The sequence below is a fragment of the Sarcophilus harrisii genome, chromosome 3 (assembly GCF_902635505.1).
Source record: "Sarcophilus harrisii chromosome 3, mSarHar1.11, whole genome shotgun sequence".
Lineage (NCBI taxonomy): Eukaryota > Metazoa > Chordata > Mammalia > Dasyuromorphia > Dasyuridae > Sarcophilus > Sarcophilus harrisii.
The window spans coordinates 248,735,901-248,761,673 of record NC_045428.1 but is presented as its reverse complement, the minus strand read 5'-3'; the positions used below and the strand labels follow the sequence as shown (position 1 = coordinate 248,761,673).

At 32.9% G+C, this 25,773-nt stretch overlaps 1 protein-coding gene across 4 annotated transcripts in view; it reads right to left on the bottom strand.

Annotated features, from left to right (window-relative positions):
• Positions 1-586: 586 nt before the first annotated feature.
• LOC100919856 (amine oxidase [flavin-containing] B) overlaps positions 587-25,773 on the bottom strand; it is an 87,111-nt gene continuing 61,924 nt past the window's right edge. For all 4 annotated transcript variants that reach the window (XM_031959381.1, XM_031959380.1, XM_031959382.1 and 1 more), the window contains 10 exons: positions 21,832-21,973; positions 19,860-20,009; positions 17,254-17,413; positions 14,848-14,944; positions 13,947-14,000; positions 11,760-11,817; positions 8,942-9,039; positions 4,610-4,721; positions 2,240-2,302; positions 587-1,469 (listed from right to left, as the gene is read on the bottom strand). In XM_031959381.1, the coding sequence (XP_031815241.1) occupies positions 1,320-1,469; positions 2,240-2,302; positions 4,610-4,721; positions 8,942-9,039; positions 11,760-11,817; positions 13,947-14,000; positions 14,848-14,944; positions 17,254-17,413; positions 19,860-20,009; positions 21,832-21,973 (1,084 nt within the window). In that variant the 3' untranslated portion in view covers positions 587-1,319. The remainder of the gene's footprint in view (positions 1,470-2,239; positions 2,303-4,609; positions 4,722-8,941; positions 9,040-11,759; positions 11,818-13,946; positions 14,001-14,847; positions 14,945-17,253; positions 17,414-19,859; positions 20,010-21,831; positions 21,974-25,773) is intronic.

Sequence of the window (25,773 nt, the reverse complement as noted above, 5' to 3'; positions counted from 1 at the left end):
TAATGAACATCCCGTTTCCAGTTTTCTACTACAAAAAAGGTTACTGCAAACATTTTTGCACATGTGAGTTCTTTTCCTTTTTTATGATCTTTTTGGGATACAGACCCAGTAGAGACATTCCCGATCAAAGGGTAGGTACAGTTTGATAGCCCTTTGATCATAGTTGCAAATGGCTGTCTAGAATGATTGGATCAGTTCACACACACACACACACACACATATATATATATATATATATACCTCTTATTTTCCTAGTCAGAATTTAAACTATTTAAAATCAGGGATATATTTATATCCCCAACACTTGGCACAATGCTGGCACATAATAAACAAGTAATAAAGGCTGGCTGATTGACTGATTTGCTAGCTTAATATTTGTGTTGTGGCAAATAGTTCAATCATTGATTAGTTGGGAAAAACCTAGATGATAGCATTATTTAGTATCCTGTGGAAACTCAACAAAAATAATCTTTTAGGTGTTTACACCAACACTCATGGCCTTAGGATACTTCTGATTTGAAAGAATAAGAGAAATTTACGATTCTTATGTACATCATGTATATAAAAGAAAAGAAAAAATAGCACATGTATGCAGTGAGCACTTTTTATTGAATGACCTAATTAGCATTGATGATTACAATAAACATTTCATAAATCGAAAGAAATAGAAAGCAATGTATCCACTCTCAGCCTGGAGAGTACACAGAGGAAAATTAGAGGCAAATACAGAGAATAACATTTAAGTAGTATGAATCAATACAGTACACAGTATATAGGCACCCACTGAACATATGAAAGAGTATACTAGTTAATTGGGATTATTTACTGATAATGTTTTAAGTCAAAGGTTTCACAGAATGAGGACTGAATGTAGAAATCAGGAGAGATTTCTCACTGTAGGAGATCACCTTTTTGGGCCTCAGTTTCTCAGAATAAAGTAGTTCATTAGATGTAGTCTACTATTCCTTTCCATTCTATGGTTCTTTGAGAGAAGGTGGGAAAAGAAGGAAGAATTAAGAATTAAGCAATTAAGAAATTGCTTTTAAGAAATTAAGCGATTAAGAAAATCACAATGGTCAGAGATAGTGAGAAGCAGCACAGTAAGTGAATTTTCTTGGCTAAAGTGTGAGAATAGTAAGCAAAGAAACTGATGAGATAGATTTGATGGGAGGCTTTAAAAGTCAGATAGAAGACTTGATAGTATGACAGATTTTGCAATTAAAACAATAACCACCACCCACTAATTCACTTTCTGAAATGGGGAGTCTAAGTGTTCTAAGTTTCCTCAAAAAAGTATGCAACATTATCTGGGGGCTTCTTCATTTTCTGAAGAAGAACCCTTTATAGGAAGAGATAAGAGCAGCTGCTGAAGAGAAGGCTAAAGAAAATCCAATCAGCTTTAAAAGTCCTGGCACAGAAGGCAAGTTCCTTTCCAAGAAGGTGGTGGTGATTGGCAGAGTTGGCACATCCTACATGAAAGAATATGAAAGTTACTGCTAGCATCAAGAAAATTATTTCAGGAAGGTAGAGTTCTTCTCTTTAATATAAAACTAAAACTTGTTTTTCTTAGTTGTCTCTAATAGAACTTTGTTATCAATGCATTTTATCTAGGATCAGTGGTCCTCAAAATGTAGTCCAAAGAATTGTTGGGGTCTCTGAAACTCTTTCAGAGGGTCTACAAATTCAAAATTATTTTTTATTTCTAATATAGTAAATAACTATAAATATAACCCATGTGAACAAAAACTCTTTGAACAGATCGATTGTTTTTTAACAACATGAAGATACTGAGAACAAAAGTTTGAGAACCACTGATCTAGGTGCTCTTGTGCTTGATTATGTTTCAGACTGTACCACTTCCTGAGGCAGATTTAGACAAGTATATGAGTATTTTTACTTTTTCATACTTCAAAATCTGCCTCTGGGTCTTGATAAATAAGTCTTATTTCCTTATTCATGCTTTGAATGATTGTACAAGCACATACTGATGGTTCCTTTCTTCACATTTACCAAAAGATGTCCATTTATTATGGGAAAAGGAATCTTTTTCAGTAAAACTCTTCCCAACTCTAAAATTCTGTGAATTTTCTGTGCATGAATAATTTTGTGGTTTTCATAATATTTTCTATGTGGTATTCTTAATTATTCTTTTTTTTTAAATAAATGAGATTTATATTAATGTCATCAGACATTATCTGAAGCTACTGGTACTAACTGTTCACTATGAAAAATCACCTACCTCAGATTCTGGTTCTGACTGCCAGATTTCATCTTCTGGAATTTTCCCCATAGCATGTAGAACCTGAAATTTACAGAGAGCATTTCCTGGTAAATCCTACTAATTTAAATTTAACTTGTAAATTTGCATTAGAGGGGAAAAATGAACTTTCCACTCTTCCTTATCCATCCTCTTTTCTTTCTCTCCTCCACAGTAAAATGAAAGAGAGCCATCAGGTGGTCAGCTAAGCACTGAGTAATATGTATCTTTCTACTTTCCTTAGTAAAGCAGAGAAATGATGTTCATCTTAGTTGCATCTTACTATTTCAAAGGCAGGACCTCAATAAAATGCACAGATAATGCAACTCTACAGATAAACTATAAATAATTGTGTGATTTATGAAATGATTGTAGTTTCCTCCCCCCAAGAGTGAGGACTTAAATTACTCTTCATTTCCCATTACTCTTTCTTTTTCTTTTTTGAAAAACATGTCTTAAACTGGAGACCAATGTTATCTGTGCATTTAATTAGTCATTTCCTGGCAGAAATTGAATTTCCTTGGCTGTTGGTCTGGTTTTCTTTCTTTTCTACTCCAAACAGGTACCTTCTTTGATTGGGGCCTGCCTGGGCAGTAATCAAGACAGAGGAGGAAACATATATTGTAGAAAGAACTCCGGATGTGTAGTATTAAAAGACACAGGGCTTCAAATCCTATCTCTGTTATAAACTTTGTGACTTTTGGAACTCAACTGAACTTCTCTGGGCCTTAGTTTCCTTATTTGTAAACTGAGTTAAGTTGATTATTTCCAAAATCCTTTTAAATTCTAAATTCATATGAGCTAATGCTTCATGTATGAGTTACATGTCTTAATGATGGACAGAGTTGTGAGTCTTGGTCCAGAAAGTTACCTGTAACCATTTAACTGCTTCTGTTCCCTTCCCTACTTGTTCCCACAGGTGCTAGGAAAGGAACATACTTGTGTATTCAGAATTCTGGAGAATGTGTCTGTGGATTTGCCTTCCATATTCTGGGGCTGGGTTTTTAACAGTGTTACAATCTGCTAGCTTTTGGCAATATAATACAGAAAAAAGATACATTTGTGTTAATGCATACACACATATTTGCGGGACTAGATCTATGATTTCACTAGTTAGGGGATTCTTGGGAAGGAAATGCCTTCCAACAATGCAAATCAGCAACTATTATGTAACTAAGTCTTAAACAGTTGCCTAGATAGCTACGTGGGATAGTGGATAGAACACTGCACCTGGAATCAGGAAGACAAGGCTCAAATTGGGCAAATCATTTAACTTCTGTTTGCCTCATTTTCCTCATCTGTAAAATGGATATTATAATAGCACCTGCTTCTCAGGGCTGTAGGAAATATCAAGTATGATAGAATTTGCAAAGCACTAAGCATAGTGACTGGCACATACTATGAAGTATATAAATGTTAGCTGTGATTATTATTTTATGACTTTCTCAAAGTCACATGTTATGTGTCAGATGAGGAACTTGAACAAAGATATTGCTCACTTGAGACCAATTCTCTATCTATTAATCTGTACTGTTCTCTGCCCCATAAGTGACGTTTTTAGATGACAAAAAATACCTTTTACCCTACATTGTGACTTAAAAATATGAATATGAGAATTTGGTACATCACATTTTGAAAGCTTCCACCACCTTTTTTATTTGTGGAAGATAAAAAGTTGTGTGGTATGTTCAGGGTCATTTTTTAGAATTTTCAATCATGCTGAGACCAGAATGAGTACTAGAATAAGTACTAAAAGGAAGTGTGCAAATGAAGCTATAACTTTTTCAAAAATGAAGAAAAGTTTAAATTTTGAAATTTTGGGCCCTTCAGATCTTTCATTACTTTGGCCTCTTATTTTTAGCATTTTCTTGTGGATAGTTTAGTTCTAGTTTATAGATTTTTTTCATCTCAGGAATTTATTATAAATAGTGTGGCTTATCTCTAAAAGGTATAAAAGCATGATATGATTCTTTCTGTAGTTACCTCATGATACTTGGAAATTATTGACTTACTTTTAAATCTCTTATGCATTCTGCTCATATGAAAGTTGAGGCTCTGGTTAAAAAAAAATCCGGTGGCCATGGGATTAAACAGAGAGTTTTGGATACATACATGTATGTGTGTGTATATATGTCTATGTGTGTGTATACATATAGTTAAAGTTGATACAACTTTAAAAATGTAAAATGTCTTCAAAAAAGTAAAATGTAAAAATTGAGCTTATTGTTTTTGTCTGATATTTAAAGGTTTTTGTTTGTGTGTGTGAATGTTTGTTATTGCTGATAAGTTGTTTAGAAAAAAAAACTAAAATTAATTTAGTTTTAAAAATAGACATTGGGTTCCTTCCCATACCTCTCTGGCTGCCCTCTCTCCTGCTTGCACTGCTCCTTCCATGTATCCACTCCAGTGGGTAGCGGTCTCTGTTCCAGCAAAATAAATCTTGCCAACTGACTGGCGGAGAACCCTTGAAACCAAATTAGAGAGAGAGAGAGAGAGAAGAAAAAATTACATTAGAATTCCAAAATAAATCTTCTTCTTATAGAATAAACTACATTTTAAGTTCATTTTCTTTCCTCCTTCTCTTCCTTCTTCCCTCCCTCTTTTCTTCCCTCCTTCCTTTGAAAGTGGTGATTAGTTAACATTAGCCTCAGTCTCCTAAAAATCAAAGAAAATATATCAGCATGCATTTAATAGCCAGTGAAAGTCAAACTCTTGATAGCTTTTGAATCTATAAGCAAATAATGTTCAGATCCAACTCTGTCATTTAGAGGACATTGCTCTAAATTTGAAGCCTGGATATTCTGGGCTTTCCATTTAAGCTCCTATCTCTCTGTGGCTTAGCAAGTTAATAAACCACTTTATATTTTGGTTTCTCCATTAGTGAAAATGCAATATAAATCAGGCCTGACAATTTCAAGAGGATGTTTTTAATATTGAAAGTGAATTATCTGTGGACTCTCTGTGTTCAATTGATCTCTTTCTACCAAAGAACATGTAAATAAGAGAGAAAAATTACTTTCTAGTTTATTCTGCTGGTGAGCTATACTTTGTTGGCCTAACACACCCAGTTAGGCCCCATTCATGTTTCCTTATGGTAGAATGAAAGTGAATGACCCCATCTTTGACTCAAGGGAACCAGGAACATATTGACAGCAGAGTTGCACTATCAGCCTTTGACTAGAAGTTTCCAGATGCTCAGATGAGGCCCTAGGTTCTTGCCTATACAACTTAACAGTAACTCACATCTGTCCCTTTCTTTCAACCTTTTTGGTGGCCACTCTGGTCTGAATTTTCATTACCTTTTGCCTGGTCTATTGCAATAGCATCTTAACCATTATTCAATTCTATTCTCTCTCCTCTCTAATCTCTCTCACACACAATTATAGAGTAATCTGTCTGATACACAGGTCTCTAAATTATCCTGGGTCTCATCTCTTACCTGAACTTCTGCCATATATCATCAACTACTTACAGGTCAGTTTTGGCTACATGTCCCATAGACACATCCAAAATGGATCTCATTGTCTTCCCTCTGAAATGTGGCCCTCTTCCTTGAGTTCCCTCTTTCTTTCAAGGGTATCACCATAGTCCCGGGATAACCTCAATCATTCTCAACTCTACTCTCTGTCATCCCTTCCCCATCCAATTAGTTGTTATGTCTTATCAGTTTGATCTTACATTTCTTAAATCCATCCCATTCCTCTACCATAATACCAACACCCTAGCCTAAGCCCCCCTCACACCACATCTCACCGGTGAATGCTCCTCAGATTATAGAAATACTTGCCTGTCTCCATTCTCTCATTTCTCCAATCTATTTTTTCTCTTTGTCTCTCTCTCTCTTTCTCTGTCTCTGTCTTTCTTTTTCTCTATCTCTCTGTCTCTCTGTCTCTCTCTCCCTGTCTCTCTGTCTCTCTCTCTGTCTCTCTGTTTCTCTCTCTCTCTCTCTCTCTCTCTCTCTCTCTCTCTCTCTCTCTCTCTGTGTGTGTGTGTGTGTGTGTGTATAAGATCAGTAAACTGATATTTCTGAACACAGAACTGACCATGCCATTCACTTGCTCAAGAAATTTTAACTAGCTTTTTGTTGCTCCTTGGATCACTACAAACTCCTCTGACTAACATTTAAAGTTCTCCAACTTATCTTTTCTAATTTATTTCACATTATTTCCTTAGGCAACTAGGTGGTACTATAGATAGAATGCTGGACCTAGAATCAAAAAAATTTGAGTTTAAAAATTCCCTCAGACATTCAGTAGCTGGGCAAGTCACCTTTGATGAGGTCAGAGCAGCAATTTCTAGTCTGAAATAAACATGTACAAAATTCACAGTGGCTATTTTCTTTGTCAAAAGGGACATTTATTTAGAAGAAGATGTAAAAGAAGAAGAAATAAAAAGAAGAGGTAAAAATGAGGAGGTAAAAAAAGTACCAGGAGTGGTAAATATGAAATAGATTTGGGAGAGCAATCAAGGAAGGAGTTTGGAAGAATCTATTAAAGGAATATGCCATTCATTTGGTTAAAACCAAAGAGAAATTTAACAGGCTAATCAGAGTTAGTTATAGTAAGGAGAAAGATGCCATTAAAGGGAAAATGTTATAAGAGAAAGAGAGGCAAGAGAGACAGAGACAGAGAGAGACATAGACAGAGAGAGAGAGAGAGAGAGAGAGAGAGAGAGAGAGAGAGAGAGAGAGAGAGAGAGAGAGAGAGAGAGAAAGAGACAGAGAGAGACAGGGACAGAGAGACAGAGAGAGACAGAGAGACAGAGAGAGACAGAGAGACAGAGATGGAGACAGAGACGGAGACGAAGACAGAGACAGAGAGAGTCTCAGAGAAGACTTGGTCATACCTAATAATATCTAGATGGGGTTTTCTCAGATATGGGGGAAAAATAGGCTCAAAGTCCATATCAACTTAACTTCAATTTGCCTCAGTTTTCTCAGCTTTAAAGTGAGAAAAAGAATAGCACCCAACTCCCCAAAGGTGATTGTATCAAATGAAATATTTGTAAAGCTTTTAAAACATTGATTGGCACAAAACGGCCTTATATAAATGCTATCAGTATTATTATTTTACAAACTTATATTTGAAACAATATTCTTGGTACATGAAATTGGTACATGCTCTTACAATGCATTACACAGAGAAGGCTCTGCTAAATGCTTGTTGAATGTAAAGCAAAAACAAACAAAATCACCCTTCAATGGTTTACCAGTGATTCCCAGAGTGTTCCATATTCTGACTCCAATCTTCTAGCTTTATTTTTTATGATTTTCCTTCATGAACATGAATCCTGTTCTATTGTTCATCATCCCTTAGTCTCCACCCTTTTGTGCTTTTATACATGTTATCTCTCAAGCCTGAAATGGAAATTCTTACCTTCCTTTAAGATTTGATTTAAACAGCACATTTTCCAGGAAACCTTTCTTGAAACCTTCATCTATACTTGATCCATTCCTTCTGGAAACTTATAGTCTCCCTTATAACATTATCTGTTTGTTCCCCTTATAACATTATTTGTTTTATCTCATCTGTTAGATTATAAACTTCCCAAGGGCAAAGATGACTTTTTATTTAATTTTAAAAATTCCCTTCACTTAACACAGTGCATTCGCATGTAATAGGTGCATCATTTGTTGAAGTGAAAATAGACAGTTGTATCCTGTAAGTAAGTAGCAAATTAAAAACTAAGAAGTCTTCACGTCATAAATCATTGAGTTTCTTTTCATATTAATATTCATGTGGACATTTTAATATATGCCATTTTGAAGCTACTTGCTAATTATGGGAATTATTATTCTTGCAATATCATGTTGGCCTGAGAACCATCCTTGTAAATAAGAATACATGCTGCCATTTGACAGAACTCAATTCCTCACCAGCCCCCCAAAACATAACATGGGGAAGTTTTATTTAAAAGAAAAAAAAACTCACTTTGAGATCTGATTAGCTTCAGTTTCCCTGACCTAACTTCCTTTCCTGCTTTGCAACCTACTCCATACCCTCTGATCCTTAGCCAACATGAATAAGGTCCAGGACAAAGCTGTTTGGGGTTGTGATTAACAATGGTTTCTTTGATGTACTTCCCTAGTCATCTAGCTGCAAGAAAAATCCCAGGCACATGGAGTCTGGGGCCTCCCACACTTACTATGTGCTTAAGACCATGCAAGTCACCATAGGCTCATGACTTACTGACCAGAGGTATTTCCAGAGGGAAAGAAGGGGGGCCATATCCAGAGAATCTAAGAATACTGGATTTTTCTTGCTATGTATGAGGACAAAGTAAACTTCCTTTGTTAAATTTTCAAAACCTTATGACAGTACCTCATTCTGTCCCAATCATCAAACATCAATTAAGGATGCTGTAGTTAGAACTATACTTTTGAACATGGGACACATGAGCAAGGTACAGAGAGATGTCATCTATTTTAGTGAAGAAATTCCCATATAATGATGAGATTGGGTATAGAACCCACCATCTCCTCAATAAAAAAGACAGAGACTGAGATATTATTGCTTTTTATAATAAAAACACATCAATAGAAATATAATGGTGCTGAATTCCATTTACTTAATGTAGAAAAATAGAACTTAAGACACTGAATATTTATACCAACCAAAAGAGATTTTTTCTTAATTCATCCCAAGTTTCTACAGTTACAGCTTTGTATAAATTCACATACAGTACCTCCCATACTGAGTCATTATCCCTGGTGGGAAATAAGTGGTGTAGCAGCCTCCGGAGTATTGTTCCTCACACCAGTTCTTTTCTTCGTAATGCACTGGCTGTAAGACAATTAGGGCAACTTGAAAGAAAGTCAAAGGAAGACAATACCAAATGCTACATTAGCTTCTTTCCTAAACAACCTCATCTTAGAATCTCAGAGCTGCTATTAGCCTGCTGTTATAGGATTTGACTTAGAGGACACCAATCAGCAATGTCCGAGTATAGGGAAAAACAAAAACAAAAAACTTATTAAGAATTCTAACTTTGTAAATTAGAAAACATGTAATGCACTTATATTTGATACATTCATAGATTATAATTCCTATTTAGATCTCCTAAATTTCCATATCTCTTTTTACAAGTTTTCACTTTTAGTGCCTATTTTCTTGGAAAAATGGATTCTTTAAGAGGTGTTTACTCTTTAGCAGATCTGGATCTGAAAGCTCAGAAAACTGGGTCAATCTGGGGAAAAGGTATATCCACTTATGGGTATGTGAATAAAGATTAGAGAGAATTCTGCCCTGGTTATGAAGTGACACAGCCTCTTTGTGTGGAGCTTAGTTGGAAAGAAATATGAAAACAAAACATCACATTTCTTCTGGAGACAGAGGCCATTCATATTTTGAATCTATCTTACCATTATAAATGATATTTGTAACACAGTGTGGCATTATTGTGTTCACTTTATCAGTTTCATTTGGCAAGTTTTACACAAAATTTGTTTCAGAGAGAAGTTAGAATAAGCTGCCACCAAAAGCTGACAGAATCTTGTGCAAAACCAAAGTCATAGTTCACACTTAAATCTAATTCATGTGCATGTCAAGACATTATCCTCATGATGTCATTGGTGTTCTTCCAGAATGAAGGATGAACAACAAACAAAAGTAGTTTACAGTAGATCTATTCCATGGCTGTGATTTATTGGAACATAAAGATGAGACTGTTCTTTTTCTTTTTATAAAAATAAAATGTTGTATGAAAATGGGAAGAACAATGAGATTAGAGCCAAGGAGCCTCAGGTTTGAGTCGTGAATTTGTCACTAACCACCCAACTGACTATGGAGAAGTCATTTTCTCTACTTAGATATCAGTTTTCTCATCTGTAAAATGAGAGATTTATATGAGATAATCTCTAAGATACCTTCTAGCTCCAGATCCCATGCTGTTAGAGTACTTTTGGGAAGGCACATCTGAATATTTTGTTTATATTATTATTATATGATAATATTACATATAATATTATGTTTATATGCTAATTCTTGGATTTATAGTCTGACAGAAACTAAACTTAAAAAGATTAAAAATGGCATATTATTTATAAAATAATTAAGCCTAGTTCAAATTCATAAAGCTTATTAAGTTTGGTAAAATTCTTTCCCTATGATAATTCTGGTAAAGTGTCAAACTCAAGACTTATCCTTTGACTCTCTGACTCCTGATCTAATGGTCCTCTCATCAGACCACATGTAGGCTTTTGCTATAGGTCTTACCTGTGTCAAAAAAAGCAAAAAAAAAAATCCCCTAGTACACATCTAATGGATATAAAAGCTGCTTGTTATCAGTATCTAAACTAATTTGTTAGTTCCATAAGACCAGGTAAATATCCCATTCTTTTTTGATTCCCCCTTAGAACTTATCATAGTTCCTTGCAAATAGTTGACCTAAATAAAGATTTGTTGAATGAATAAATGAATGAATGGACTGGATTGTATATAGGGTACTTTGGTTAAATTTTTTTCCCATGGTTTATTTTTATGTTAATCTCTATGTTTATTTATTTAAAACTTCACAGACAAATGGCTTTTGTAATCACTTTCAAAAGGTGATAAAAGACACGTCAAAACTTTTCAAGATGAATGGTCTGGTGAATATACCCAGAACACTAATTAATACTTAAAAGCTATAGAAAGTGAACAAAGAAGATGTTTTTGCTGTTGCTTATGAACTCTACATTAGGGCCTTTTGGCTTATAATAAAATGTACTAAAAAAGAAGGCAGAACCTAAGAGCCTTTGAATTTTAAAAAGGGAAAAAAATCCTCTCTTTGAATTGTTTCCATGGTTACTCAAAACACAGCTTTCTAAAGCTGCTTCAAAGGAAAAAAAATGAGGGAAGCTGAGACAAAGGTAGTTAAGCAGGACCACCCTCTAGGTAGATAGACTGGGTAAAACACATTTTGTGTTTTGCTGCTTCTCCCACCTTTTTATGCCGGTAAAATTAGGATAAAATAAACACAGAGATTGTTTTAGAAAAGGAAAAAAAAATCACAAAAATATCAAAAGTCTTTATATATGGAAGCTGGGTAAGGGCAACCATCTTATCTGTTTTACCTGGGTGGCAATGGCTTTGCTGGAAATTGGAAGTTTATAGCCTTATTTATAGACTTATTAAGTGTGATCTTCAGGTTATCTACTTTTCCTAGTGTTACCAACTCCTTTCTTGTTATTTCTTGTTAGCTACTTCCTTAAGGACCTCTTTATTTGAAAAGAGTAAGGTCCGCCTGAAACTGAGGGTTTTGGGCAATTGTCTCATTTACCAAACCTGGCATGAACAGTAAATATATGTGTGTGAGATCACCAGCCATCCAGGAACTCATTCAAGAAATACATCATTTGTTAGTCCTGATGGACAAATCACACATATAATGGAAGAAATCACATTTTCTTTTAACTTGTTCCTTTCATAGGACATAGTTAATCATATCAACATTGGCTTACTGCATCCCTTTTATAAGGGAGGGAAGAGGATTTGGTTAATTTTGTAGGAAGTATTGGACTTACTTTGAGTGCTTCTTTTGATCCCAAAACCTTTGCATAGAGTTCACAGATTTTCCTCTTCCTTCAAAGGAAAAAAAAACAATCAAAAAAGCACTACCTTAAATTTTATTTCCCTTCTCTTATCTTTCATTCGGTTTTCTTATTCATTGTTATTTTATCCTAATTTGGCCAAAAGGGTCATGAAATGACTTTTATTTTTGTTGATTATTATTAATAATAATGAAATGAATTTTATTTTTGTTAATTATTATTAATAATAATAAGCTACTAATAAAGAAAATGAAATGCTCAAACATTATAAAGGCAAGTTTTCAGGTCGCTGGAATCATTAAACAGGTAAATTGATCACTTAAAGTTGGCTATCAACCAATTCAATAGTCATACAGTACAATATTAAGGAAGGGATAATGGACTGGGACTCAGAAGACACTGCTTTCCATCCTAGTCCTTCTACTTACTAGAAGTGATTATTTCCTCATCATTGGGAAAAATAAGGACAAGTCTTTAATAGTCTTTAACTCATTGCTGAAAGGATTAAATACAATTATGTAACTAAAGTGCTTTGTAACCATAAGCATTAGATAAATATAAATAATATAGAACCTTAGAATTGGTCTAGTTTTCCTATTTCACTAGGGAGGAAAATGAACCCAGAGAGATGAAGTAAGTACGTCTCTTGATTTCCAGCTCATTATACTTTCCATGACATATTGCCTCTTAGAGAAAAGAAATGTCACTTCTTTTACATGGCAAGAAAGTGGAAATTATTAGACCTTTTTGTTCTCTATTATTAAATATTATCTTATTATTACAAAACTCCTCAAAGGAGGGAATTATTACCACTTCCATTTTATAGTTGAGGAAACAGACAGAAGTTAAGTTTCTGGCCCAAAATCACACAGCTAGGTAAGATTTGAACTCATGTCTTCTTGACTCTAGTGGCAATGTTCTATTCACTGTGTCACTTAGCTGCTTTTAAGTGACATACATCCTGCTATAATGTATATGCTGTGGATAATTTGTTCTTTGAATAGTGTCAGTATTGACAAGTTTGGGAAAAGACTTTGACCAGAAGAATTTTTCTGATCAAGAATATTTGAGATAATACAGGGTGTTATGCTTTCTTTACCTACTTGGATAAATCTTATAAGAGTAGCAATTGCCTCCAATAAATTTAAAGAGTATAACATAGTAAATGTTCATGAAGTATCTGTCCCCTTAGAAATGGAAATGAAGAACATTCTTATTTAGGTGAGAATAAGAAAAGAATAGCTAGGAAAAAAAGTACCTGATATGTATTTTTTAAAATTACTCATTGGCTTAAATTTTATTAAGTTAGATGAAAAGGCTCATACTTAAATACAATTTTAAGAGATATTTCTATACTTGAAAGTACTAGTCAATGTGTAGCACTAGAAATTATGGAAAAACAAATTGAAAAGGGGAAGATATAAATGAATATAACTTAAGGATCACTGATTAACAAATTATTTATCAGCAGCAATGTACAAATAATACTTCAGTAATAAATTAGATTTCCAGAATAAAATCCCAACATCAGGTTTTATAAGTTTCTATCATCCTGATAATATTACTGTTGTTATGAGGGGCAGCAAGGTAGTACAGTGTATAAGAGTGTCAGGCTGGGAGTTAGGAAGATTAATCTTCCTGAATTCAAATCTGACTTCAGACATTTACTAACTGTTTGATCCTGGACAAGTCACTTACCCCTGTTTGTCAGTTTCATCATCTATAAAATGAGCTGAAGATGGAAATGGCAAATCACTGTTTCTTTGCATCAGAAAATGCAAAATAGGGTCATAAAGAATTGGACATGACTGAATGACAACAAAAATCATCCCATTAATAAACATATTCTTGTGCTATTTATTCTGTATTTGTCACATTGCTTTGTATTATCCAGTGTTTTGGTTTTATCTTCCTCACTATAGTATAATTTAATTAGGGTCAAGGATAATTGACTCATTAATACCTTAAATTTTTTTAAGGTAACTTCTGTAGAATGAATTGGAAGATCCATTTTTTAATGTTATTTTCTTAAAGTGACTTCTTTGAACTCAGTAATTAATAGACAACTAGTATTTGTTGGATGTTGTGCACATTAACTTTAAAATTCACAATAATTCACAAAAATCCATAGGCTATTAAATAACAAGCTTTATTTCTTACCTTTCTTCTTTGGTAAGATGTGCCAGTTTTCTTGCTTTGTGGGCAAGAATAAATCTAGAACATTAAAAAATAGAAAAATAGTATGAAATAATCTTTTCTCTTGCCTTGTTCACATAACTTTAAACATTCATAAGCATTCTGATTTAAAAGACTGACAAGAATGTGCCAAATTAATTTATTTTGTTTCCATGTCTCTCTTATTTTCAAGTTGTTCCAATTCTAGACACTGAATGCCACTTTCAATCTTGAGAAATTCTGAAGGATAAATAAAATTACCAATTTGTCAGCAGTCTAGGTCAGTGTAATATTGTTTTCCTCCAATTGTCATGGAATGATAATTTCTTATCAAAATTCCCCATCTAGTACAGTTAGTATTTTCTATCTTTAAAGCAAATCATTATTCTAATACTTTCAACTAGAAAACCTTCCTATAAACTTTCCTATGTCTTTCTAAACCCAAACCAAAATAGTAAGTTACAGACGTAATTTCAAAATGTTAATAGAATTCTACTTTTAAAAAAATACTAATTTAGTGGACATTTTGAAAAAGTAATAATGCCGATTTATGTAATGTTACATTTGAGGAATCATTTTCTTGGGTAATAAAACATTTCAAAATTATTTTTATTATTATCAATCATTTAGATATAAAGAGTAATATTAGGGAAGTAAATCAGGAGAGGATAGAAAAAAATGTAGCAATCAGATCTATGAATAAAGGAATATTTTGTGACCCATAAAATACAAAGGGAATTACATAAAGTAAAAAAAAGCTATTTTTGATTACATGAAGTGAAAAGGTTTTTCTACAAATAAAAAGTGAAGAAAATAAAATTAAAATATCCTTCATTACCATAAATGATTGGACATTATAAAGAAATGTCTTATACTTCATTCTTACCCTGTTATGGCAGCATAAGAACCATCAGGCTTGGTTTCATCTAAAGTGTAAGCAATTGGAGCTTCTTCATCTTCAATGATCATGGTTCCACAGTAATCTTGGCAAGCCAAAAAGAGTAGAAAGAACTGAATTTTCCCATCAAATCATTTGTAGGATCAATAATACAACACTACTATCACCATCTGAGTAAAATTGTAGTTTATTGTTTGCACTATAAAAGTAGAAAGGTCAGATATATGCTTTGAAAGGAAAATAACCGACAGATCATTTTCCTTTTTTATTTCTGAAAATGAGGCTACAGACTTGAGCAAAAAAAGAGGATAAAAGAATATAGCACTGTGAATAGATGTAGGACTGCATTTAATAAAATCTTGTTATTAATTCTGTTTCAAACATAATTTTGGTTCTTTTTTATGTACATGATAAAACTAAAATAAAAATGAAGATTAAAGGAAAAGCATTTTAAGAGTACTGCAAAATGGAAACAGTATAGTGTATCTAAAATCACTCAGACAATTTGCAGGCTTTAAATTTAATGGTTATTTTCTTTGCAATTTCCCTCCAAGAAATAAATGACAAGTATTTGTACTAATTTTTTCAATGAATTCTCAATTATCTGAGAGACATTGAAAATATAGATAATAGAAATCTACCAGTAGTATAAATCTTCATAGTGATGGATCTCCCCTGACAGTTCACAAAATAGATGTCAGATCTATAAAGTGGTGATACTGAGATGTGGTGAAGATACAATTTTAGAATCTGAAAATTCTAGAATATGTGCTAGAGATAAGCTCATGATGAAAGCTCTACTTTATTCAACAAATTGAAGTAAAAGAAATGAGAAAAATATAACAATAACTAATATTTTATAGTACTTTGTGATTTTCAGAGGGCTTTAAACATCCATTATATCCTTACAACAATCCTGAAGGTAGTTTTATTAATATAACAACATTACAGATGAGGAAACTGAGACACAGAGAGGTTTAAGAAAGTAATGAAGAAAATATTAATAAGTTAATTAAACTTAAAATTGTAATGTATAGGCATTTTTTCAAAGTTAGTTGTTAAACATTTTTACCAGCACACCTTGGTATATTAAGTATATATGTATGTAAAATATATTCAAAATTAAGACAAAATGGGAAGAAATGTTATTAATTAGAAGATGAGGAAAAATCTGATATAGGAGGAAGAATTTGGACTGAGTTTTAGAGGGTGAACTAGATTGTCTCTAAGGTCCTTTCCTTACCTGTCATTATAGGATTCTACTAAATGAAAAGACTAGTTTTATTCCCACACTCCCCTCTCTATCTACACCTTGTCTTTAGCTGGTCACTTTAGAAACCAGTTCCTTATTATAGAATCACTTTTAATCTTCCTCACCATACTTTCTGCTAGAATGCCACTTGTAAGTAAAAATGCTGATTAATAGGATTTGTTTCTTTTCTTCTCACTTATCCATTGAAGTGAATTAATTAACAGATGAATAAAAGAAAAGGAAAACTAAGGAATACAGGTAACTGCTTCTCAGTTAATGGAGCTAACTACTTTTTTTTTAATAATATTTTTATTTTTCCTCAATTTTACATGAAATAATTTTCTCATAGACCCACCATGCTTTAATGAACTAGTTCCAGGCAGTAACTCTCAAGAATTATTCTAAATACTAGTTTTGAAAACAAGACCTGGGTTAAAATCCTGAATGCCTCTTAACAGCTGTGTAATCTTGGACAAACAACTTTTCTTTTACAGATCTAAGTTTCCTCATCTGCGAAATGAATGCATTGGATTAAGTGATTTCGAAGTTCTCTTACAGTTTTAATGATACTAAATTCCATTTCCCTCAATCAGTCTTGGACATCATCTTATCTATTTAGGTAAGTCAGGGTGTTCCCTAACTCATTAAAATTAAAGATAATGAATAACCATAAACTACTGCCCTCCTTTCCCTCCTAATATCTCAGAGTACAAAAAGATATTAGAAATTGTTTAGACCATCCTCTTCCCAAGTGTGAAGGTGGTAAAAGTGAAATTCAGTCTTTGAATTGAATTAATTGGTTAATTGACTTGCCCAAGATCACACAGATTTTAAATCAAACTCAGATCCCCTGACTCCAAATTCAATATTGTTCTATTAATACCACAATGTAACAAAACAGACTACTTTAAAAATCTAGCATATTTATCATGTTAGTTATGCATTGAGTAGCAGTTACTTTCAAGGAGTGTTTCATTTTATTTTCATAAATGAATTAACACTCTCAGTTCAAAGTTCTAACATTTAATTGATTTTCAATTCCATTCAACAAATATTTATTGACCACTTATTTTGTGCAAGACATTATATTCTTAGTCTTAGCTAATCTCTGGAACATTACTTCATACAAATAAGATACCTACCCTTTTTCCTCCAAAAAGGTTCTTGGTAATATACCATACATTTGATGACTGAACCCATAGGAACACGACTAATCAATTGGTTTCTCATCATTGGTAAAGGTGGTTTAAAATGAATCTTCATACCCAATGGTGCAGGAACAGCACTAATGACATATTTGGCCTGTAAGGAAACAAATAACAAAATAATAATAATAAACTCTAATTTTTATAGGGTCATAGATTTGGAGTTGGAAGAAACCTTAGAATAAATTGAATCAAATCTTCTTATCTTAAAGACAAGAAAACTGAAATCCAAAGATATTTATTGACTTGTCTAGGATCACAAAGTTTTAGTCTTTGACATGATTTGAACTCGGGATTAATTCCAATCTAGCACCAGACTAACCATCACCATATTCATAGAACTCAGATTATTATAGATTTTTGAATGTTAAAAAGTACCCAATACCATTGGTCTGTAATTGCATTTAAGAATACATTTTTCATTAGAAAACATTTTTTCTTTCTTCATTACAAAAGGTACCATATCTGAAATTGAATAAATTCTTGTTCATATTTAAGCATTAGGTACTGGTGAAATTCTGACATAAAATTTTATCAACAGAAGGATCTTAAACCAATCAATCAACAATTAAGCACTTACTATGGGGTAGGCATTCCACAAGGCAACAAGGATACAAAATTAATTTAAAAATATTTTCTTCCAAAGAGCTTACATTTTTAAAAGGGAGAAATCTTCTTTTGCCCCATTCTTATTTCATGATCTTTTGGGCTTTCATTGATGGTTTTTGGGAAAAAGAATTTCACTATTTTTTCTGTATTCCAGTTTATAAGAAATTTACAAAGTGAATTTCATTTTTGATAGTTCTAGTAACTAAATAGTTATTTCTTGTAATGAGCTGAAATATCTTGTGTTTTTAAATTTTAAGTTTGTGTTAAATCTTAAAAATCTGAAATTTCCAACCATTCGACCCTATTTTTAGCTCCTTCCTCTATTGTGGAATTACTTGAAATAAATCTAATCTATTTTATTTAATTCATCAAATATTTGAAGACAATTATGATTTCTCTCTCTTTTCTTCTTCAGGATAAATATATTCATTTCCTTCTAATGTTACTCATAAAATATGGTTTCTAGCTCCTTCATTATTCAGGTTACTTTTATATCAGAATTTAGAATATCTCCAATGTGTACTAAACAGTTCAAAGTATAGTGACCAAAGATTTTACCTCTCACATTTACAGAAACTTCATTTTCATTGCATAGTTACAGTATGGCAGTCTATAAGTACACTAATATTTCTGTTTACAACAGTTGGAATGTTAACTCATTTTGATATTATGGACCACTCACTAGCTTCCAGTTTTTTGTCTCCCCCATCCTATGAATTACTCTTAATATACTTCTTTGTTTAGAGCTTCTTTGCTTGTTTTTTTAAAAGCTCGATCAAAGAATTCTGCCCTGTATCCTATTAGTTTTAGCCCAATTATTACTATAGATTAACATCTTTCAAAAATCCAAATTTTTCTGTTTCAAGAATTAGTTATTTCTTCCTGCAATAGGGCATTTTAAAATTTGCTAAGGGATCCATCTATATCTTCATCCAAGATATTGATAAAAATGTTGGGTAATACAGAGACAATCCTTTGGTAGGGGTCTAGGAATCTTGCTTTAGCTTAAATTCATTATCAATGTTCTTAAGTGCTTCAACCAGCTAAAAATCAATTTTAATATATATATTTATATATATTAAATTTTTTGTTAAATGCTTTGTGAAATTCAGAAATATGTTTATAATATTCCCCTTAATCTTCTAGTCTAATAATAATTTTAAAAGTATTGTATTCATTTGGCATTATTTTATTTTTAAAATTTATGAAACAAAATAAGCATTTCTATAACACAGTATAACAAAAAGATGATTTCACATGAAAATGCAAATCTGATTAGTACAAATTGCTATTCTTTTTAAACATGTAAAGTTAGAATGTAAATTGTTTTCTTCCTCCCCTCACCCTCAACTTAGAGATACCTACTATTACATGCAAATATGTATATATGTGAAAAACTATTCTATACATATTTTTAGTTATCAGCTTTTTCTCTGGATGCAAATTCTGTCACTTTCATTAGTTAATATATTTAATTTGGGTATTTATAATAGTCAAAATAACTTTTTTGCTCAAAGTTGTTCTTAAAAAATATTTTTGTTACTGTATACAATGTTCTTTTAGTTCTGCTCATTTTTCTCTTTATTATTTTGTGCTAGTTTTTCCATGTTTTTTTAGTGAAGAAATCAAAACAACTGATAATCATATGAAAAAATGCTCTAAATCATTACAAATTAGAGAAATACAAATTCAAACAATCTTGAGATGTCATTTTACACTTAATAAATTGGCTAAAATGACTGATGGGGAAAGTGACAAATTTTAGAGGGCATGTGGAAAAACTGGGACACATTCATTGTTGGTGAAACTATGAATTGATTCAAACATTTTGGCATAGCTTGTTCTTAGTGAATACATTCTAGCTCTTAGAAATCATTTTTACAACTCTGAATCACATAAATAAATTATTAAATAAATATAAGTGCTTAAATTACCTCATATATCTCATGGTTCAGAGTCTCCACAATAACATCATCACCTGACTGATCAATGTGAACTACAGGACGTTCCAATTTTACTCGGTCTCCAAGAAGTTCCATTATCTTCTCACTAACTTGACTAGAACCTCCAATAAACTTCCGTTCCTGTAAAAGAAAGGCATGGTAAGTCTTAAGTAAGTAAGAAGTGAGACAGAAGGAAAAGGAAATGAAATATTTAGCTTCTTACTCTCAATAATTGCTCTTATTACCATCCTTTCAACTTTCATTTTGTTCTCTTCTCCTACCCTCCAGTGGTGTGTTTAAATATTTATTGACTGACTGACTGACAATGTGTCGGATGCAAGATAGGGAGGAAAATAATGAACTGCTATATTTTTCCTGGACATCAAACTTTATAATGCAGACAAAGGAATAGAGAGGTGTTGAGGAAAGAAATGAACATAAAATGAGAAGATATTCAAAGTTATGGTTTTCCCAGAAGCAATATATATGTTTGTGAAAGTTGGATTAAAAAGAAAATCTGGGCACTGTAGAATCAATGCTTTTGAATTGTGGTACTGGAGAAGACCTTTGAGAGTCCCTTTATCAGCGAGAAGATGAAATCAATCAATACTGAAAGAAATTAATTCAGGCTATTCATTGGAAGGCCAAATACTGAAGCTGAAGCCTGAATATTTTGGTCATATAATGAGAAGACAATACTCATTGGAGAAAACCTGATGTTGGGAAAAATTGAAGGAAAAGAGGATGTCAGAGGATGAGATGGAAAGATAGTTTCATGGAGACCACAAATGAGTTGGGAAAGACTTCAGGAGATAGTGGAGGATAGAAAAAGTTGTGGTTCATTGGATTACAAAGAGCTGAACATAACTGAATGATTCTTCATAATCATTATTGTCAAGAACAACAATACAACGGCCACAAACAACAACAACAACAAATCTTGACACCTATGAGGCCCCAGAATTCTAATTTGGGATAGTTAATTTACAAAAACATGCAATAGTTCCAACTATTCTAGACCCTGAAAAAGAAAACAATAAGGTTAAAAAAAACTCCTCAATATTTGACGTTATCTGAAGGACAATTCTATAAAAATGTGTTCATAGGAATTTTTATATTTTAAATTGTACAAATTTCTTAACTTAAAAAAACCCTTAGTAAAAATGCACTCAGTGTGTCTACATTTTTCGTTCTTACTGTCATTCTGCTCTAAACCTTCATAAATATTCTACATTTTTCTTAAAACCTTTGGTGGCATTAAATCATTTCCAATGGAGCAGTAATGAACTGAATCAGCTATGCCCAGCGAAAGAGTTCTGGGAGATGACTAAAAACCATTACATTGAATTCCCAATCCCTATATTTTTGCCCACCTGCATTTTGGATTTCCTTCACAGGCTAATTCTACAATATTTCAGAGTCCAATTCTTTTTGTACAGCAAAATAATGGTTTGGTCATGTATACTTATTGTGTATCTAATTTATATTTTAATATATTTAACATCTACTGGTCATCCTGCCATCTGGGGGAGGAGGTAGGGGGAAAGAGGGGAAAAATTGAAACAAGAGGTTTGAGAATTGTCAATGCTGTAAAGTTACCCATACATATAACCTGTAAATAAAAGGCTATTAAATAAAATAAAAATAAAAATAAAACTTTGGTTGCATTGATTCCAAATGTGTAGTTGCAAAAATTAATGCATTTATATACATATATATGTGTGTGTGTATTTTAAGATTATACTTCCAGTTTATTATTTTGAATGCCTATCAACAAATGATGACTTTCTAAAATTAAGATAGCTCAAATTATTATAGTACCCAGTTCCTTGTTTCTGTTTATGTCTCTGTGTGTCTGTCTCCTCTATTTCTCTCTTTTTCTTCTTCTGGCTCTGTGTATGCTCTCCTCTTTCATGTTGAAGCGCCTTTTTAACTAGAAATATCTGTTGATAATTGTAGGTACCTGTCCTCCATTGGTAGTTGACATAATCCTGGTTGTGCCCCCACACTGTTTCACATACCACAGGAACCATAGGGCAGAGATTTCATGTGGCTCAGCAGTGACACAGAGGTTCACAACGAGAATAGCAAGCTGTTTGGCAGATCTGTATAGGAAACAAAAGTGGAGTCATCACTCCAATCATTCTATTGTCTATAAGCAAGAAGACCAAAATCAGGAAAAGTTATGTGATTTGAGAAGCATCATAGTGTAATGGACGGAATAATAGACTACTTAGTATGACAATTCTTTTTCTTTTATCTTTCTTTATTTTGGTAGGACACTTAATACTTATTTGCACCAAAAAATAATAATACCTAGCATTTATATAACACATTAATATAATTACTTAGCATGTACATAAAGGATGTACTATGACCATTTTGCTCTACTGAATCAAATGTTTGGTTCTTTTAATCAATAAACAACAATCAGAGTAGAATCTCATATTTTTCATATATCTCAAGAATTATAAGGCTGGGAAGGTAGAATGTTACAGAAAATTATTTGTAAAAACACCACACCCTTGGTATATTTTCATCAAGGATGTCTAGACCTACAGATACAGACTATACTCATAAAGATTAATAAATATAAAACAGAAGGCATTCAGTCCAGTACTTGGTAATGTCTCCTTTAATCATTTTTTAATATTAAAAGTACTTGATCAAGTATTTGATCTTTTTCGTTCTTTTGGAGTGCCAACAGAGAAGTATGTTTCATACATACAGTTAAAATTTGATCGTACAAAATCCTTTGGCAGACAGAACTAGAGGTAACTCTGTTCAGTAATTTGCATGCATCAACATTAAGTTAGGAATATTGCCTAGACTATGTCACACAACTAGATGGGCTACCATAATCTTAATTTGCTAAAGCAAGTAGGTCATTAGAAAAACCCCAAACCCCAAACTAAAAAGAGAGTAGGTCATAGATGTTTCCTTCAAGAACTGAGGAAAAGTCAAGTCATTGGTACTTTCTGGATTCTCTTTTTATTCTTATTTTTATTTTATTTCCTTCCTATAAGGCCATTTTCACAGGCTGATTCTTTAGTCTTTTTGATTTGGATCATCTTATTCTGTGTTCTCTCCAAGATCTGTTTTTTGTTTATTTTTCTTCCCTTTATCTTTTCATAGTTCCGTTGAATACTGATCCACAAGAATAATGTATATATAAGCCCAAATATTTATTATTGTCTGCCCTCTTTTGCTATCCCCATTATGGGTTAAGAATATAGAATATAGTTATGGATTACTATATTCCCTTATTAGAGATTCATAGTATCACTGTTAAAATAAGTAATCCTCTGAATCACTCCAAATTTCCTCTTAGAGACAAAAGACAGACCTGTAATCTCATATCTTCAGATTCTTTCTCCTCTGATGTACATGACAATTCTACCATGCCTTATTATCTTTCGTGCTTTTAGTGGTGTCTTTCTGTAACTTGCCAGATATACACTCATCATCCTGCAAACTTCCCCTGCCTTTTTTAATATATCAGGGGTATGTATCATTGTATGTATCACCTCAGGCTGTCTATCTGTAGTTTATCATTCTTATTACATTACCAACCCATCTCCTTTGCTGGTCACCTATGTCCTGCCTGTTTTCTCTTACAAATTATAAAATACTGACGATCACCATTCGTCCACATCTATTCACACTTATCCTCTGTGATGAAACAGTCAACAGTGATTTATTAAGCATTTACTATTTGAGAGGCACTGTGCTAAGTGTGGGGCTAAAAAGAAAAGCAGAATCATGGTCTCTGTCCTCAGAGAGCTCAAATGAAGAGACCCACATCTGAAAAATAGAAAGTAGACCTAATATTGATGAAGGCCACTTACAAAATGGAATTAGTTTGGGGTGAGAATAGAGAGAACCAATGAGATTTTATCTCACTCCATTTTGACTCCACATGTATTATTCTCCATCTTGTTTTTCTGTAAATCCATGAGAAACTATATAATAAAAGCCATTTATTGTTTCAAACAACTTAACTGAAATTCACTCTTCCCCCCTCCCAACTTGGAAAATCTTTCCTCCAATTAGAAATCCCACTTGTATTCTGGTTTGTATTGTGTTAATTGCTTTCCTTTAATTAACTGGTCTTAATACATAAAAATCTGTCTAATTCTGTATCCAGCGTCTTTGGACTGACTAAGGAATCTGATGACTTTTTTTGTTGTTGTTTTTTTGTTACGTCTGTTTTGTTAATGTATCTTAGAGCTCAGATTGTGTTTTCTTGGTTATTATAAATTACTCTCGACAACAGTCACCTATAAATTCCTAAAATGGAGCACTTCTCACTCAAGACAAATGAAAGAATGGGAAAACATTATAGAAGCTACTTTGCAATATGAATCTTTCCTCATTCTCTTTTCTCTGTATGACTTGTTGGTTTTTCTTCAAGAAAAATCCTACACATCAAATCCACTGTGGAGCTGAGGATGGGCTTATACACTGCCTCTGTTTCTTATCAAACCTATCACAATGCTATCAAATGAGCAACTGCTATGACTGCAAATGTTGTGATTCTTAACAGTATTACCTGCATTGCTAACTGTGTTCTCCTTATTTATTGCTCCCCTTAAATGATACCTCAGGATCTGCCAGTGCAATAAGTGATGAGAACACTATAGCAAATGCTATTTTTACTTCGCTGCAATATTCCAATGAATGTTTGGGTATTTTCTTTTGATGGATGACAAGCTTTTTTCTTTGACAAGAGAATGCTCAGCAATTACTAATTCTCATTTACTTCAAGGGAGATTGAAAAATTCTCATGATAAAATTAATTTAAAATCAATTAAATTAAAAATTTAAAAATATCTGCTATCTAGCAATATTTTTGGTTTGGAGTAGAGAGGTAATAATAAAAAAAATCAAACATGACAACCTGTCAGTTTGTCACAACTCCATAAATATCAGCAATTATGGATACATCTGTTAATTCTAGTCCCATATACACACAAGATCAAGTTTCAGTACACTAAAAAGAGACCCTTTGCCAATGGAATCATTAATTAGCTGAAAATACTTTTAAGGTAGTCACTTTGTTTTTTCTATGCTTCAGTTTCCTAATCTATAAAAACAAAAGTTGTTCTAGATGAAGCCCAAAGTTCACTTTCACTCTTAAAGCCACCTAATCTAATTTGTCAGATTTCTAATCTAATCTCATAAACTACCTGTTCTTTGCCTTTTACAAATATTGATATGAAATGGAGAATGCAAAATAGGAAGCCAGAGGGCAAAGGGTACATGAGAAGTGATGGGGTAGCTGTCTAGCTCTATGTCTTCCCAGATTTACTTCCCTACTTTTGGGGAAAGCCGGTCAAATAGCATTATCCTCATTTTAATATCATCATTCATATTTGGGCATCTAGGTGATGCTGTGGGTATAGCACTGGATCTGCAATCAGAAAGACCTGAATTCTAATCTGGACAAAGACATTAGCTGGGCAAATCACTCTGTTTGCCTCAGTTACTTTAAGTGTAAAATGGGATAATAATAGCAAACCCCAGTGTTGTGAGGATCAAATGAGATAATAATTGTAAAACACTTTATTATAGTGCCTCACATGTAGCAGGCACCACATTAATGTGAATTTCCCAAAGTTATACAGCTAGAAAGTAATTCGGGCACAAAAATCCTGATTGCAAACCTGGTGCTTCTCTCACTGTAACTAGCTAAATAACACTAAAGGAGGAACAGGTGATTGATTAAGGAAATAATGTTTTTGAATTGTGCCTTCAGACTTAGAAGCTATTTTTTTTATAAAAAGTCTCATAACTAAGATTCTATAAGAAACTGATTAAAATTTATAAGAGAGCTATTAGATAGATAGATAGATAGATCTAGATCAGTAGATAGAAAGAAAGGTTAGGAATACACAGTTTTCAA